The 17,938-nt window shown below is 37.4% G+C and overlaps 1 protein-coding gene across 1 annotated transcript in view; it reads right to left on the bottom strand.

The window, feature by feature from the left end:
* ACADM (acyl-CoA dehydrogenase medium chain) overlaps window positions 1–17,938 on the bottom strand; it is a 50,217-nt gene that overhangs the window by 11,486 nt on the left and 20,793 nt on the right. The window contains exons 7-10 of the mRNA XM_036823333.1: window positions 14,241–14,371; window positions 12,008–12,116; window positions 7,370–7,510; window positions 6,720–6,815 (exon numbers count right to left, since the gene is read on the bottom strand). Coding sequence (XP_036679228.1) covers window positions 6,720–6,815; window positions 7,370–7,510; window positions 12,008–12,116; window positions 14,241–14,371 — 477 coding nt within the window. The remainder of the gene's footprint in view (window positions 1–6,719; window positions 6,816–7,369; window positions 7,511–12,007; window positions 12,117–14,240; window positions 14,372–17,938) is intronic.

Here is a 17,938-nt window from a genome sequence, read left to right as displayed (position 1 = left end):
TGAGCATGTGAGAAGAAAGTGTATACTGTTGTTTTTGGATGGAATGTCTTATAAATATCAATTAAGTCCATCTTGTTAAATGTATCATTTAAAGCTTGTGTTTTCTTATTTACTTTCATTTTGGATGATCTGTCCATTGGTGAAAGTGGCGTGTTCAAGTCCCCTACTATTACTGTCTTACTGTCAATTTCCCCTTTTATGGCTGTTAGCATTTGCCTTATGTACTCAGATTCTTCTATGTTGGGTGCATAAATATTTACAATTGTTATATCTTCTTCTTGGATTGATCCCTTGATCATTATGTAGTGTCTTTCTTTGTCTCTTGTAATAGTCTTTATTTTAAAGTCTATTTTGTCTGATATGAGAATTGCTACTCCAGCTTTCTTTTGATTTCCATTTGCATGGAATATCTTTTTCCATCCCCTCACTTTCAGTCCATATGTATCCCTAGGTCTGAAGTGGGTCCCTTGTAGACAGCATATATATGGGTCTTGTTTTTGTATCCATTCAGCCAGTCTATGTATTTTGGCTGGAGCATTTAATCCATTTACATTTAAGGTAATTATAGATATGTATGTTTCTTTTACCATATTCTTAATTGTGTTGGGTTTGTTATTGTAGGTCTTTTCCTTATCTTGTGTTTCCTGCCTAGAGAAGTTCCTTTAGCATTTGTTGTAAAGCTGGTTTGGTGGTGCTGAATTTTCTTAGCTTTTGTTTGTGTATAAAGGTTTTAATTTCTTGTCAAATCTGAATGAGATCCTCGCTGGGTAGAGTAATCTTGGTTGTAGGGTTTTCCCTTTCATCACTTTAAATATGTCCTGCCACTCCCTTCTGACTTGCAGAGTTTCTGCTGAAAGATCAGCTGTTAACCTTATGGGGATTCCCCTGTATTTTATTTGTTGCTTTTCCCTTGCTGCTTTTAATATTTTTTCTTTGTATTTGATTTTTTTTTTTTGTATTTGATTTTTGATCGCTTGATTAATATGTGTCTTGGTGTGTTTCTCCTTGGATTTTCCTGTATGGGACTCTCTGCGCTTCCTGGACTTGATTAACTATTTCCTTTCCCATATTAGGGAAGTTTTCAACTATAATCTCTTCAAATATTTTCTCAATCCCGTTCTTTTTCTCTTCTTCTTCTGGGACCCCTATAATTCGAATGCTGGTGCACTTAATGTTGTCCCAGAGGTCTCTGAGACTGTCCTCAATTCTTTTCATTCTTTTTTCTTTATTCTGCTCTGCAGTAGTTATTTCTACTATTTTATCTTCCAGGTCACTTATCTGTTCTTCTGCCTCAGTTATTGTGCTATTGATTCCTTCTAGAGAATTTTTAGTTTCATTTATTGTGTTGTTCATCGTTTGTTTGCTCTTTAGTTCTTCTAGGTCCTTGTTAAACGTTTTATTTTCTCCATTCTATTTCCAAGATTTTGGATCATCTCTACTATCATTACTCTGAATTCTTTTGCAGGTAGACTGCCTATTTCCTCTTCATTTGTTTGGTCTGGTGGGTTTTTACCTTGCTCCTTCATCTGCTGTGTGTTTCTCTGTCTTCTCATTTTGCTTAACTTACTGTTTGGGGTCTCCTTTTCCCAGGCTGCAGGTTCATAGTTCCTGTTGTTTGTGGTGTCTGCCCCCAGTGGCTAAGTCTGATTCAGTGGGTTGTGTAGGCTTCCTGGTGGAGGGAACTGGTGCCTGTGTTCTGGAAGATGAGGCTGGACCTTGTCTTTCTGGTGGGCAGGACCGCATCTGGTAGTGCGTTTTGGGGTGTCTGTGACCTTATGATTTTAGGCAGCCTCTTTGCTAATGGGTGGGGTTGTGTTCCTGTCTTGTTAGTTGTTTGGCATAGGGTGTCCAGCACTGCAGCTTGCTGGTCATTGAGTGGAGCTGGGTCTTAGCATTGAGACAGACATCTCTGTGAGAGCTTTCGCCATTTAATATTACATGGAGCTGAGAGGTCTCTGGTGGACCAATGTCCTGATCTCGGCTCTCCCACCTCAGAGGCACAGGCCTGACACCTGGCCAGAGCACCAAGACCCTGTCAGCCACATGGCTCAGAAGAAAAGGAGAAAAAAAGAAAGAAAGAAAAAATAAAATAAAATAAAAATAAAGTTATTAAAATAAAAAACTAAAAAATTTATTAAAAATAAAATTAAAAAGTAATTAAAAAAAAAGAAAGAGAGCAACCAAACCAAAAAAACAAATCCACTAATGATAACAAGCGCTAAAAACTATACTTAAAAAAAAAAAAAAATACGGAGCGACAGAACCCTAGGACAAATGGTAAAAGCAAAGCCATACAGACAAAATCACACACAGAAGCATACACATACACACTCACAAAAAGAGAAAAAGTAAAAAAATATATATCATTGCTCCCAAAGTCTACCACCTCAATTTGGGATGATTCATTGTCTATTCAGGTATTCCACAGATGCAGGGTACATCAAGTTGATTGTTGAGGTTTAATCCGCTGCTCCAGAGGCTGCTGGGAGAGATTTCCCTTTCTCTTTTTTGTTCACACAGCTCCTGGGGTTCAGCTTTGGATTTGGCCCCGCCTCTGTGTGTAGGTTACCTGAGAGCGTCTGTTCTTCGCTCAGACAGGAGGGGGTTAAAGTAGCAGCTGATTAGGGGGGCTCTGGCTCACTCAGGCTGGGGGGAGGGAGGGGTACGGAATGAGGGGCAAGCCTGCATCGGCAGAGGCCGGCATGACATTGCAACAGCATGAGGCGTGCTGTGTGTTCTCCCGGGGAAGTTGTCCCTGGATCACGAGACCCTGGCAGTGGCTGGCTGCACAGGCTCCCGGGAGGGGAGGTGTGGATAGTAACCTGTGCTTGCACACAGGGTTCTTGGTGGCTGCAGCAGCAGCCTTAGCATTTCATGCCCGTCTTGGTGTCTGCACTGATAGCCACGGCTCGCGCCCGTCTCTGGAGCTCATTTAGGCAGTGCTCTGAATCCCCTTTCCTCGCGCACCCCGCAACAATGGTCTCTTGCCTCTTAGGCAGGTCCAGACTTTTTCCCGGACTCCCTCCCGGCTAGCTGTGGCGCACTAGCCCCCTTCAGGCTGTGTTCACGCAGCCAACCCCAGTCCTCTCCATGGGATGTGACCTCCGAAGCCAGAGCCTCAGCTCCCAGCCCACACCCATCCCGGCGGGTGAGCAGACAAGCCTCTCAGGCTGGTGGGTGCTGGTTGGCACCGATCCTCTGTGCGGGAATCCCTCTGCTTTGTCCTCTGCACTCCTGTTGCTGTGCTCTCCTCCATGGCTCCAAAGCTTCCCCCACCACCACCCCCGTCTCCGCTAGTGATGGGGCTTCCTAGTGTATGGAAACCTTTCCTCCTTCACAGCTCCCTCCCAGAGGTGCAGGTCCTGTCCCTATTCTTTTGTCTCTGTTTTTTCTTTTTTCTTTTGCCCCACCCAGGTATGTGGGGGGTTTCTTGCCTTTTGGGAAGTCTGAGATCTTCTGCAAGCGTTCAGGAGGTGTTCTGTAGGAGTTGTTCCACATGTAGATGTATTTCTGATGTATTTGTGGGGAGGAAGGCAATCTCCACGTCTCACTCCTCCACCATCTTGAAGGTCCTCCCTGGATTCAAATCTTGATTTCATCATTTACTGATGTTCTTACATACAATAAATGAGACTACCGGTACTTACTCTATAGTATTGTGTGGATTAAATGAATTAATACATGTAGAGCACTTAGTATAGTGCCTAGAACAAAGAAAGCAGCTATTTATTAATATTTTAATATAGTAGTAGTTCAATTACTACTATTTGTTGAGAAGTTCACACTGCAAAACATATCATAAGTGCTAGAAGTATAAAGGTTTCCAAAACAGAAATTTACTATTTGTATGGATATTACATTCTAGTGAGGCAGTAAAGAAAGACAATAAACAAACACTTACATGGTATAATGTTGGGCAGTGCTAAGAGCTACAAAGAAAAAAAGTGGGAATACTATATAGAATGTTGGAGGTGTTATTTTACACCGGGTAATCAAGGGTACATTCTTTAGTGAAATGAATGAGCAAGTGGATATCTAGGGGGAAGAGTAAAGTTAAAAACAACAACAAAAGGTCACTGCGGCTGACAGAAGACCATTTTAAGGACTCTGGATTTTAATCTGAGTGTGATGAGAAGATATGAAATAATTTTGAGCATAAAATGGTTAAGTAACAGGGAGATATATTTCTTTCTGAGTATATCTTATTTCAATCTTAAGTCCCAAATAACATTTCCCCTCAGCCATTTTCCCCTCAAGAAAAGTTATTGCTAACTAGCAATAATAATCAATAAAAATGGGAGTTATTCTCAACAGATTTTTTCATAGCATCCCAAACCACTCCAACTTCACCTGGATGGAGGGTTTTGACTAGACAAAGGAGGAGTAGGCAGTTATTGCCATTAAGAGATTCTACCATCCAGTAATTTGTTATCAATGTTCCTAGTTTTACTCATTAGTTAAAAAAAAGTACGATTATCTGTTTTTGGCAGCTTTCTTTAGCCACATCAAGTTAAGCACTGTGAGGATAAGTAGTGACATAGTGTTCTCTTAAAGATAGAAGTGATAATAACAACAATAATAAACATGGTAGTGAATAGGAGAGCTGTGATTAGAGTACTACACTCTATAATGTCTCTTAAAACAAAACCAAAAAAAATCTAGTGTTTCTTTTTGGAAATAACAGACCAAAGTTATATATAAATCAGCCCTTTAGTATTACCTTTGTTTAGCCTAGAAAAGTAGTAAGCAAAAACAAAGACTTTTCTACACTTAACAGTAAGAGCCATGAGGAAAAAATATCAACTTCAGAGTCTGTAAGAAGTGAAACATAAAAGATTCCATATTGAGTTGAAAATAGCCAGAAGAGTTATCATCAGATACTTGGTGGGGAGGACCTGGAAATTATGTTATCTGTTTACAATTAAACTAAACTAATATTTAGTAATAAATATACATTCCACTAATCTGTATACATATAGTTCTGGCAACATAAATGAGCTAATGTAGAGTCTCTTTTTGGCCACAAACACAAAGAAATACTTGATTTAAAAACAGCTCTTAGAATGCTGAAACCTCTGGACTACCTGATAAAAGTACAAAAACCAATCCCCTGGATGCTTCCACAATTCACTGAAGGAAAATAATACCTGCTGCAGGTAAACTTACAAGCAAAATTTAAGAGAGGAAATAACTGGTCATGACAGAGAGAGCACATACAACAGACCAAAAAAACATCACCCTAATAACTTGAGATAACAGAAAAAAAATCAGAAAGTGACCATAACTTAAGTATTATATAATTAAGGAGATAAAAGGAGAATGAGAAACTATGTTAAAAAACCAGGCTACCATAAAAGAAAGGGTGGAGATGAAAAAGAACCAAACATAAATTCTAGAAATGAAAAAAGTCATTAAATGGATTAAGTAGCAGATTAGACAAAGGGTAAAAAAACCTGAAAAGCAAATCTGAGAAAATTATCTAGAATACAGCAAAGATAAATCACGAAATTGAGGTTAAGAGATACAGAGCAGTACTAATCCAAGTTTGATCTGTGGAGCACTGCCAGTCCACAGATTGTTACTGGACTAGTTTGTGATACAGAAAGTGAGAGTAAGCATTTGCAATAATTTGATATTATTGTGACATTCTTATATTTTACAAGAATAATGGTTCACAATTGATTGGAAATTAAAAACAATCTTTCAGCACAGATAGTTTCAGAACCACTGACAAACAGAGGTAGAAATAGGGAGTGTTCACTGTACAACCTATAGTTAACAGAAGGAGTTACAGGAGAGAATATAGACAATGGGGGAGCACCAACACTTGAAAAGATAAGAGTAAAAATTTCCTGGGAATTCCCTGATGGTCCAGTGGTTAGGACTCTGAGCTTTCACTGCCCCAAGGGCCCAGGTTCAATCCCTGGTTGGGGAACTAAGATCCTGTAGGCCATGTGGTACAGCCAAAACAAAATAATAATAAAAAAATAATAAATAGTACTAAAATTATTTGATACTCAAGAAGACATGAGAAGTAATATGAATTAAGAGCATGAAATGGAATCCTGGACCTATGACTTCTAAATTGTGTGTCCATGGACAAATTATTTATTCTCTCTGAGTTGCAGTTTCCTGATCTTTAATGGAAATTATAGTACTACCAAAACAAGAGTGTAATGGGGGAAATACGTAATATATTTAAAATGTGTAGCACAGTGTCAGGTACACCACAGGCACTCAAATATTAGCTGTTCTTCTTCTTCTTAATTAACAGAATCCCCAAAGTGGACAATAGCTAGTAGCAGAGTCTAAAGAAAATCTATTCTTAAAACCCACCCTGGGGACTTCCCTGGTAGCACAGTGGTTAAGACTCCACGCTCCCAATACAGGGGGCCTGGGTTGGATCCCTGGTCTGGGAACTAGATCCCACATGCATGCCGCAACTAAGAGTCCGCATGCCACAACTAAGGAGCCCACCTGCTGCAACTAAGGAGCCCACCTGCCACAATGAAGACCCAGCACAACCAAATAAATAAATAAATAAATAATTTAAATAAATAAATTAATTAATTAATTAAAACCCACCCTGACAGTTCACATTATCTTCTTGCTACCAAAGCAGAACTAAATTATTTTGTACTTAAAAGATAATTTTCAAATATTTAGATGAAAATGAATGTCTTTACATCTGAACAAAGCAAGTACAGTATTAAAATTACCTCTACAAGCAGCATTCCAAAAGTTTTCCTCTCCAGGGCATACTTGGTAGCTTCATCCAAAGCTCTTTGTGCTAGTCCCACAGCACCAGCTGCTACCTAGTATTTTAACATTTTACAAAACAAAAGTGTCTTTAAAACACACGTATAATGGCTATTTGCCTAAAGTCTAAGTTAAGGATTATACAAAGAGAAGCTGACCTATACCTTAAGGCAATAAAGGGTGGGGGAGATAACAAGCATTTAAATTTATATTATTTATGAATTAAAGGTTAATGGAAGGCATTTGTAAGGCACAGGATCATAGCCTAGAGACAAGTCATTCTTTCTGTTTAACAAGGGAAAGCTTCTCAGGGGGAATACTCCTAATGAGTGAGGGAAGAGGAATAAGTACACATCAGCAGGAATGATTAAGTGTGAAATGCTTCTTTGTAAATTGAACAACTATACTAATTTTGTATTTACTAAAATAACTTCTGTAACAGCAAGAGTGTTGAAGAATTCTAAAACAAACAAAAAACAGTATCCCTCCATCCTTATAAAAGAAGCAGATATTAAAAAAGAAATACAGACCAAGAATACAGTGTTAAAATAAAACTACTCAATGTAATAAATGAAAAATCCTATAAAGGTTATTAAGTCATATTACTTACTAGAGGTCTGGTTTTATCAAAAGCTCCCATTGCAATTTTGAAACCAGCTCCCTCACCAATTAAAACATTTTCCTTAGGTACTCTCACATCTTCAAAGACAATTCCTCTTGTATCTGAACATCGCTGGCCCATATTTAATTCCTAATAAGGAAAACAATATATATTAAGGAACATTTTTTGAGCTAGCATGTATTCTTGCCTTAACCACTGTTTTATGACTTTTCTGCAATTGTCTTAAACAGAGGTGGACAAACTATGGCCTGCAATGCCCGTTTTGTAAAGATAGCTTTATTGGACTACAGTTGTTACTGAGTCCAAGCTCGCTCTGCTCGCCACATGACAGGCCAATGAATCGGAGACGAGGTGTTGGTGGGAATGTAAATTGGTGCAGCCGCTACAGAAAACAGTATGGAGGTTCCTCAAAAAACAAAAAACAGGGTTACCATATGATCCAGCAATTCCACTCCTGGGCATATACCCAGACAAAACTATAATTCGAAAAGATACATGTACCCCTATGTAAATAGCAGCACTATTCACAATAGCCAAGACATGGAAACAACCTAAATGTCCATTGACAGATGAATGGATAAAGATGTGTGTGTGTGTGTGTGTGTGTGTGTGTGTAAAATACACACACACACACACACACACAGGAATATTACTCAGCCATAAAAAAGAATGAAATAATGCCATTTTCAGTAACATGGATGGACCTAGAGATTATCATTCTAAGTGAAGTAAGTCAGAAACAGAAAGGCAAATACAATATGATATCACTTATATGTGGAATCTAAAATATATGACAAATGAACATATCTATGAAACAGAAACAGATTCACAGACATAGAGAACAAACTTGTGGTTGCCAAGGAGGGGGTGGAGGTGGGAGAGGGAAGGATTGGGAGTTTGGGATTAGCAGATGCAAACTCATATATATGTATATGATGGATAAACAACAAGGTCCTACTGTATAGCACAGGGAACTATATTCAATATCCTGTGATAAAACATAATGGAAAAGAATATGAAAAAGAATATATATATGTATAACTGAATCACCTTTCTGTACAGCAGAAATTAACACATTATAAATCAACTACACTTCAATAAAATATATATATGAAAAAAGAAATTGCCAAGGTAGCTATATCCCCTCAACATTTCATTTAAAAAATTTTCAAACCAACAGAAGAATTGCAAGAGTAGTAAAATGAATACCTCATCTTTACCTAGATTTGCCAATTTTGGCACATTTCCTTTATTTCTGTGTTTTGTGGGTGTGTATAACTATTAGCATTATTTGCTGAATTATTTGAGAGGAAGTTGCAGATATTGTGACCCATCTTAACAATTTAATCTCATTTTTAATAAGCAGTGTGAGAAGCAGGGGCAATGGGAACATAGAGCTGTAAACAAATTCTTTAATTTACTTGATTTAATATTAATAATCTGCTTCCAGGCTTGAAAAAATAGTGACAGTAATATATAGTTTGACTGAGAAAAAAACAACATCTCTTTGTCTTTATAAATTGATAAACTCTAATACGTTAGACCCTCACTCAGACATAATGAGAAAACACTGTTTACGAAAACAGTTTTACTGTATCCTGTTTCCCAGACTCATCCCAAACACCAGAACATTTAAAACCAAAATGCTTCCTGGACTCATCTCAAGCCATATAATTTCTAAAACACAAAACATTTTGAAAAACATCGGATTTCACAAATTTGTAAAATTCTGATAATTTCAAAAAAGACTTAAGGAGATTTAAATATATACAATATAACTATCTATCTCTCTCACTAGAAAATTAGATCCTCAAGGGCAGGATCTAATTTTTTCTGTTTTGATCCATACAGCATCCTCAATACCTTGAATAATGCCTAGCATACAGTATGAACTCAATAATAAATATTTATTGAATTAGAGATTTGTTTTAAAGTGAGAAAATGGGAAAAAGGAAAGTGAGACTAGACGTATCAAGATAAAATCAGAAGTCGGTTTACTATGTAATAAAATATAATCTGTCAGGACCTTTATGTTTTCTAGAGACGGCCATAAATTTGGCCCTGAGTTTTCTAGCAACCATTCCTAAAAAGGAAACATAAATAAAAACAAACCAATTGCTTGGAAGAAGCACAACCATTCTTAGTACTTCTATTTTGTTATACACAATAATCTCATTATAGTTTTATTTGTAAAGTGCAGTCTATCTTTAATATCTATCTTAAAAGAAAGTATAGAATAATACAGTGTAGGAAACTGCACTGGGCAAGTTTCTAGGACACGTTAGCACTGATCTCAACTCTGTCTCTTAAGTATGTAACCTTGAGTAAATCATTTCACTTGGATTTCAGATTCAGTGTTCAGCAAACAGACCATAAAAAATGTGTAGGGTATCTTCCACTTTTAACATTCTACGGCCTAAAAGGGAAAGTACTCCTCTTACATACATTAGCAACATGCTTCCATTTTAAAGAGGCTTTGGTTCAAAAGAGAGATTCTCATGGCTTTTAATAAAACATACAAATACATATGACTGGTTTAGAAGTTTGCATAACTTGGTCAACTCAAAGTAGCCTTTCCAGTTCAGGTTATGCCACCCTTAGTCTAATATCTGACAAGATAATCTGAATCTTTACCCATTTGGAAGAAAATTCATGTAACTCTTTTTTTTTTTTTTTAATAAATTTATTTATTTTATTTATTTATTTTTGGTTGCATTGGGTCTTTGTTGCTGTGCGCGGGCTTTCTCTAGTTGTGGCGAGCGGGGGCTACTCCGTTGCAGTGCGTGGGCTTCTCATTGCGGTGGCTTCTCTTGTTGCGGAGCACGGGCTCTAGGCACGTGTGCTTCAGTAGTTGTGGCACATGGGCTCAGTAGTTGTGGCTTACGGGCTCTAGAGTGCAGGCTCAGTAGTTGTGGCGCACGGGCTTAGTTGCTCCGCGGCATGTGGGATCTTCCCAGACCAGGGCTCGAACCCGTGTCCCCTGCATTGGCAGGCAGATTCTTAACCACTGCGCCACCAGGGAAGCCCCATGTAACTCTTAATTAACTTCCATAATCCCTCCTTTGCCTTAGATATAGACATCATTTAGTCATTAATAGGTTTTCTTTTTTACAAATTCACTTTGAAAAAAAAGTTTTACATTTGTAAAACTGCATCTCCTCTTCCTTTTCTCAGAGTTATAATCTTTTTTTTTTTTAAAAGCATTTTATTTATTTATTTATTTATTTATGGCTGTGTTGGGTCTTCGTTTCTGTGCGAGGGCTTTCTCTAGTTGCGGCAAGTGGGGGCCAGTCTTCATCGCTGTGCGCGGGCCTCTCACTATCGCGGCCTCTCTTGTTGCGGAGCACAGGCTCCAGACGCGCAAGCTCAGTAATTGTGGCTCACGGGCCTAGTTGCTCCGCGGCATGTGGGATCTTCCCAGACCAGGGCTCAAACCCGTGTCCCCTGCATTGGCAGGCAGATTCTCAACCACTGCGCCACCAGGGAAGCCCTCAGAGTTATAATCTTAAATCATGCTTCCTAGCTCTCACTAGGACTACTTTAATGACTTCACTTCTTTCCTTCTTGATTTACTAAATTTTAAACTTTTCTCTTTAATCTACTTTAAATGCTACTGCTAAATTATATCCACACATTCAGATTACCATGCTTTTGTTTCTTTTTTTTTTTAATATATTATTTTTTATTTTGGGCTGTGTTGGGTCTTCGTTGCTGCACGCAGACTTTCTCTAGTTGCAGCGAGCGGGGGCTACTCTTCGTTGTGGTGCATAGGCTTCTCATTGCAGTGGCTTCTCTTGTTGCGCAGCATGGGCTCTAGGCACACCGGCTTAAGTAGGTGCAGCACGTGGGCTCAGTAGTTGCGGCACGCGGGCCCTAGAGCACGTGGGCTCAGTAGTTCTGGCGTGTGGGCTCTAGAGCGCAGGCTCAGTAGTTGTGGCACACGGGCTTAGTTGCTCCGCGGCACGTGGGATCTTCGTGGACCAGGGATTGAACCCATGTCTCCTGCATTGGCAGGTGGATTCTTAAGCACTGCGTCACCAGGGAAGTCCCCCACATTACTATCCTTTTCAAATATGTTAAATTACCTTTTCTTGTTCAAATAAAATTTTTCTTGCCTTCCCACATTCAAGGCTCTTTGCCATTTCTACACTTTCTCAGGAACAGATTTTTCTCTTAGTGTTGTATGAACTTGGGTAATCAACTTATGTCACATTGTTTTAATCCATAAAATGGGCATAATGTCACTTATCCTACACGAAAGGTTGCTGTGAGCAAAGAAAAAGAATGGGAAAGTGTTTTGAAATATCTAAAACTCTATTATTGGGCAGGCCATACAAATGATAGTTTGATTTCTGCTTCATTATCCCTCACAGCTGTTATTGGCATTCTCCATAGACTGGCACCAAGAATGGCTACTCTTTCAAATAATTACTTGACATGACTATTCTCAACTTAAAAATCTTTAGCAAGGACTATTTCATCCAATAATATCAAAAGCAGATTTACTTTTATTGCAACTTAGTACAACCAAAATGTTTTCAATAAAGGAAACTGAAATTAGTAATTTTGAAATTTATAGTTAAAATAATATTGGAGGCCTTAATCACTGATAAATACACACTTTACCTTTCTTCCAACCTGTACTCCTGGGGTGTCTGCTTCCACAATAAATCCAGTAAAGGCTTTACTAGCAGGAGCCTTAGGATCCAGATCAGAACGAGCCAATAAAAAATACCTAATACACATATACATACATGATGATAGATAATGGTATCAGCAGATAACATATGGTGACTCCCATCTCAGTTAATCCTCCCAAAAATCCCAATTATTATTACCCCCATTTTATAGATGAAGAAATGAAGAATCAGGTTTAAAAGCTCACCCAGGTCACATACTTACAACATGGCAGAGCTAGTATTTCACCCCACATTTACTCCTTAACTAATATGGTATCTAACTTTTTTTTTTGTAGTTTGATTGACACGTAAAAATTCCTTGTATCAAGATAACATAAAATAAAGTATGTGTGTGTTGGAACTGTCACTTTTTCTTTCCCAAAACTAGTTTAAGTATTTAAGGGACAAGTTATCTGGAAAAGATGGGTAAATGGGGCTGCCTGTGAAAAGAAATGAGATAGTGACCCCTATGTTCTGACTACTGTCCTCTTCATGCAGCAAAATCAGAGTTTCTGTTACAGCTGAATTATTATGAATATCTCCTGGGTTTTCTCTCCAGAAGAATTCTTCCCAGGAAGATTTAAAAATACAACATGAGGAAAAAAGGCAAAACATCCAAATATCCATGTAACCTATGTTCTAAATAGCCTGGTAAAGGAGAATTTTTTTTTAATTTCTTAAACAACTATTTTATTTTCTATGCTTAAAACTAATAAACTATCATCTACTCTACAGTTTTACTTAATAGTTTAAAAAATAGTAAAAATTGTTTTCTAGTTTCATATATTACCTACTTTGTCTTACTACATGATGCGCTTACATAATTCTTAAAATTGTGAAAGCTTCTACTTGCATTGCTGGATTTCCCTCAACCTGTTACATTTTAACCGTTTCTTCACTTTTTTATTACTTGCTGATAACTTACTTAAAGATAATGCTATAGCACTCCATAATACTGGACACTCATAAAGTGATTGATATATTTAAAATAAACAGTAAACTCACTCTCAGGAATAATGCTTTTCTTGCCAAAAAATAGCACCAAAGAGCACACATATATACTGAATCAGAATTTTTGCAGACAAGGAAAGATAGCCCATTTTTAGTTCATTATACCAATCACCAGAAAGTCCTTCTTCTGTAAGTTTCTATTTATATACTTGTAGTGATGAGTAAATACATTTTTCCCATGACCACTTAACACACACTAGATAGAACTGTTGTTGAAATTCTTGTCTTTATGTTGAGCTATACTCTACATTTTTCTCACTTTCACATTTATTGTAAACTGACTTTCTGAAGCAAACATACAAGCCTATTCTTCCATGTATGAGACATTATTTAAAAATTTTTTAAATTCTTCCTACAAAACCAAATCTAATTCCTTTACTCTTCATAGGACATGTTTGCTGTGCTCACCCTAATGAAGGACATTTACTTGCTTCTGAATTTATTTCATTTTGTCAATGCATGTCTTAAAAAGTATTGCCCAGAACTGTTACCATTTTTTTCCTGCTTGTTTGATGTTATACTTCTATTACTTCAGCAAGAAATTACATTCGCTTCTTAAAGGCAGATACATCACACTGTTGATTCCTATAGAACTTTTCTTCATCTTTTTTCCACAAATAATGCTATTAAATGTTTTCCTTCAACATTTTATAGTAATACAAGGGATTTTATGACCCTTTGTTGAACTTCATGTCATTATTTTTGGACCTATATATTTGGACCTTTTAGATTTTATTAAAGTAAAATTCTGTCCTCTCTAAACTTATTGCTCAGAAGCAGAGAAATGTGCTATACCAATGGCTTTCCTTTTTCCTCAGAGTCTTAGGGGAATGGTTCCAAGGAGGTCCTGGTACGGGCTAGGGAGAGTGGGGATAGGAAGCCAAGTAGAGGGAACTCTAGCTTTCCTAATCAGATTCAACCAGAGCAGGTGTTTTTGTTTTATTTTATTTTACAAATTAAACTTCTGATACAATTTGAAGAAATAGTTCAGGACTTAAGAATAGTTTGTGAAAAATCACTGAACTATTTATAATCCTTTATGGACCCTCCAGTTCCATGAATAAAACTTGTCTTAACTGTGGTGGTTTAATAATAAAGGAAGGAGAGAGGGGGAAATTCTGAATATAAAGCATTTAAGAATCAATATAGAGAGGTTTTAAATAACATACCAATTAGCTTTTCCTCCATTGGTTATCCACATCTTCTGACCATTAATAATATACTCATCTCCTTTTTTTTCTGCTTTGGTCTTTATAGCAGCTACATCAGAGCCTGCTCCAGGTTCTGTTACACAGTAGGCCTTGAATATACGGAAACAAGAGAAAATAATTACATGTTAATTATTAAATTATGAACATTTAGAACCCGGAGGGTATTTTATTTTTTAAGTCAGTATATTAAATACTTTAAAATACTTAACAATAAAATGTTCTTACAGAATCAAACTGCTCAAATGTAAAAACACTTAATATGTAATTTAAAACTAGATGTAGGATACCAATAAACCATATCAAAAATTACAATGTTAGTTATCTTCAACCAAGTTAAGTAAATTTCACACAAACTCATTCATCCAAACATTTATTTAGTAGTATCTACCATTTACCAGGTTATGAAGGAGGAGATGGAAAAGCCAGAGATGAAAGACATCCTATCTTCAAGATTTTTACAATGTAGCAGTGGAGATGAATATTATATTGTAATTATATATCTAAATATTAAAGTCACACACAATGGGCTTAAGATACTATCTTAGCTTTAGGGTGTCAGAAAGCTTCCCAGAGGTGATGCTTAAATTAAGTCTCAAAAAGGAAAAGGAATTCTTAGGGGGTAAGGAAAAGGGGGAATGTGTATTCCAGGAAGAAGTAATACATATGGAATGATACCAAGATAAGCAGCAGGGTTACCCAGTGTTTGTGATACAAAAGTACCAGATTCTGTAACATCTATACTCTGTGCATGTAAGGGAATGGTAGAAATTAGTCTGGAAAGAAAGGAAGGGAACAGATGACAAAGAACACTTTATATTACACTAAGAAGTTGAAATTTTATCTGGTGGAAAAAGGGGAGCCTCTTAAGGCTCTTCAACAGATGTGTGACAAGATGTAAGCAGAATGGATAAAGGGAGTGGTGGAAGGCAAGCAATGGGTAGCTGAAGTTCATTCAAGTTTACTGAGTGACAGGTACTGGGAATACAAGGCCTAGACACAAGTTCCTTACCCTTAAGGTACTTATAGTCCAAAGAGAGAAACCTTAACAGTTAATTTTAATTCCAAGTATTAAGGGTACATAGGGACATTAGAAATGACTACTTAGACCTGTAGGGGGTAGGAGGTGATGAGTGGTAAGGAAGATGAAGAATAATAAGTAATACTCATTGAAGGAGGTAAGTCTTGAAGGACAAATAAGTGAGGCAAGCAGATCTAGGCATGGAAGAATGAAACAGCAGTTGTACAAGGCAAAGTACTAGCAGTTCAGTACTGGAATGTAAAGTATGAAACTGAAAGCCATGAAAAGAGGCTAAAAAGGCAGGCAGGGACCTGGTCCTGGAGGCTGAGGTGTATGCCATGCTAAGGAGAGCAGACTTTTATGCATTCAACAAAAGTTTATCAGACACTTGCTATTGTGCCACAAAACCTGGGCTTCAGGGAAATCCAGAGCAGCCTAGTGTGCAAAAGTGAGGAATATATATGCATTTTTCTGAGGATGTCAGATTCTAAAACGGGTACACAAACTAAAAAAAAATATATTAGATACCACTGCTATTGATGAAATGGAAACACAATGTTTTTGTAAATGCAGGAAAGTGATAGATTTACATTTTAGATAGTTTATTATTACAGAAGTATAAAGGACAGATTTAAGGGAAGATAATAATAATAACTGTTTACTATCTTCCAGGTGCTGTTCTAAATACTTGACTCATTTAAACCTCACAATAATCCTTATGACACAGGTGCTAGGTATCTACATTTTATAAATAAGGAAACTGAGACAGTGAGGTTAAGTAATTTTCCCAAGTTCACAGATCTAGTAAGTGGCATAAATACCTACATAAGACTGGAGTTAGGGACACAAATTATGCAAGAAAGAAAGCTTAAACTAAGAAGCAAGATAAGGCAAGAAAATACGATGAAGTTTAGAATTGTGGTGTGAAATCCACAGGACACAATGACTAAACAGGATGTTGGGGAGCTAAAGAGGATGTTATGATGACTCAATTTTTTAGTTTAGGAAGCTTCCAATTAGGGATAATCTTGAAGAGAAGCAGTACTATAGAGTGGGAAGAAAATAATTTGGTTTGGGACACATTTCGTTTAAGAAAGATATTTGAGTCTAGCTAGGAAGAAATGTCTAATAGATAAGTTCATATAGGAGCGTAAAGGTCAGGGGAGAGATAAGGGCTGGAACTGGAGACTTAATAGACTACTCAGTGAATATACCAAAACTTAACACGAGATGGGGAGACTGATTTGACAATTTAAGTCAAGAGTAAGCTTTATGTAAATCAACAGTGCTAATGCTATAAGCTATATTTACAAAAGAATAGTATCTACCTCTTCCTATCTTTGTGTTCCTTACACAATTCTTGGATGACACCTTTGGTCCAGAAGACCTTAATTAAGAAGAAAATACAGATTTATGGGAAAGAGACCTGGAAAATCTCAAAGAGACGCATCTTTATTGCAACCCTCTGGATCTGTGAGAGAGAACAGGGCCCAGAAGGATCAGCTCTGGACTTGCTCCAACTCGAGGCTTTCAGCAACTCCCTTCTCTTCAAGCTCCCCACTGAGCCCAACATTTTAATCTTTCAGTCTTTCTCCCTCCTTCATCGTCCTCTGTTTATTCACCTTTTCCATTCCCTTGTCTCATTTTCTCATTCTTTCTGATTGCCCTGCTCTCTCACACTCACATCCCCTCGCAGATCACCTTTCTGTTGGAGACTAAACCGATGGCCTATTTCCAAGAGCAGCAGGTTTGAATCAGCTCCAGTTTAAAATGAAGGTGGGCGGTGGGGGCAAGGCCAGGAGGGGATATTAAAAAAAAAAAAGCATCTAAAATAAGAGTGATGGAACCATGCTCCTCTGTACTCATCAGACCATCCTAGAGTACTATATTTAGCTCTATAATAATATTTTTGAGTCAGTGATTACTAAGAAGGCGGTGGGACTTTACTGTGTTGTATGAAGAAAAGATGAAAAAATTGGGGCTAATTTGCTTAGAAAAGGTAAGATCCACATGACAGCCATATTAAAATACCTGAAGGGCTATAGAGCCAAGGGAGAGAATTTGAATTGATAGGAGAAAACTAGTGTGAAATTATTCAAACTTATTGAACACCTATTATGGTATCAGGTGGTGAAATTATAAAAGGAAATGACACAATCCTTTCCCTCAGGAGCATGCAATCTAGAAGAGCTTTCTAACAGTCAGGGACACTCCCAAATGGAGCTGCTTCAGGAAGTTGAGACTCCTAGACATGAAAACATGAGCTAGATGGCCTTTTCACAGGTATGCTATAGAGGAGATTCAGGTGTCATGTAGGTTAACTGCATTACTCTTCTACCTAGATGCTCAAAGATGTTTTCAGCATCACAACAAAAAAAGTATTATACAAATGAACTGTCCAGAAAAGATAACTCTTTACCAAAATTTTATTTTAAGTAACTTTGGGAATCCTTTTCCTCTGAAATATGCTATTAGACATTCCTCCGTTTTATAATAAGGCATAGTTTTTATTTTTTTAAACTTTTTCATAAATTTATTTTATTTTTACTTATTTTTGGCTGTGTTGGGTCTTTGTTGCTGCACGCGGGCTTTGTCTAGTTGCCGCGAGCAGGGGCTACTCTTCACTGCAGTGCGCGGG

Source organism: Balaenoptera musculus, chromosome 1 (assembly GCF_009873245.2).
Source record: "Balaenoptera musculus isolate JJ_BM4_2016_0621 chromosome 1, mBalMus1.pri.v3, whole genome shotgun sequence".
Classification (NCBI taxonomy): Eukaryota; Metazoa; Chordata; class Mammalia; order Artiodactyla; family Balaenopteridae; genus Balaenoptera; species Balaenoptera musculus.
This window is presented reverse-complemented; position numbering and strand designations above follow the sequence as displayed.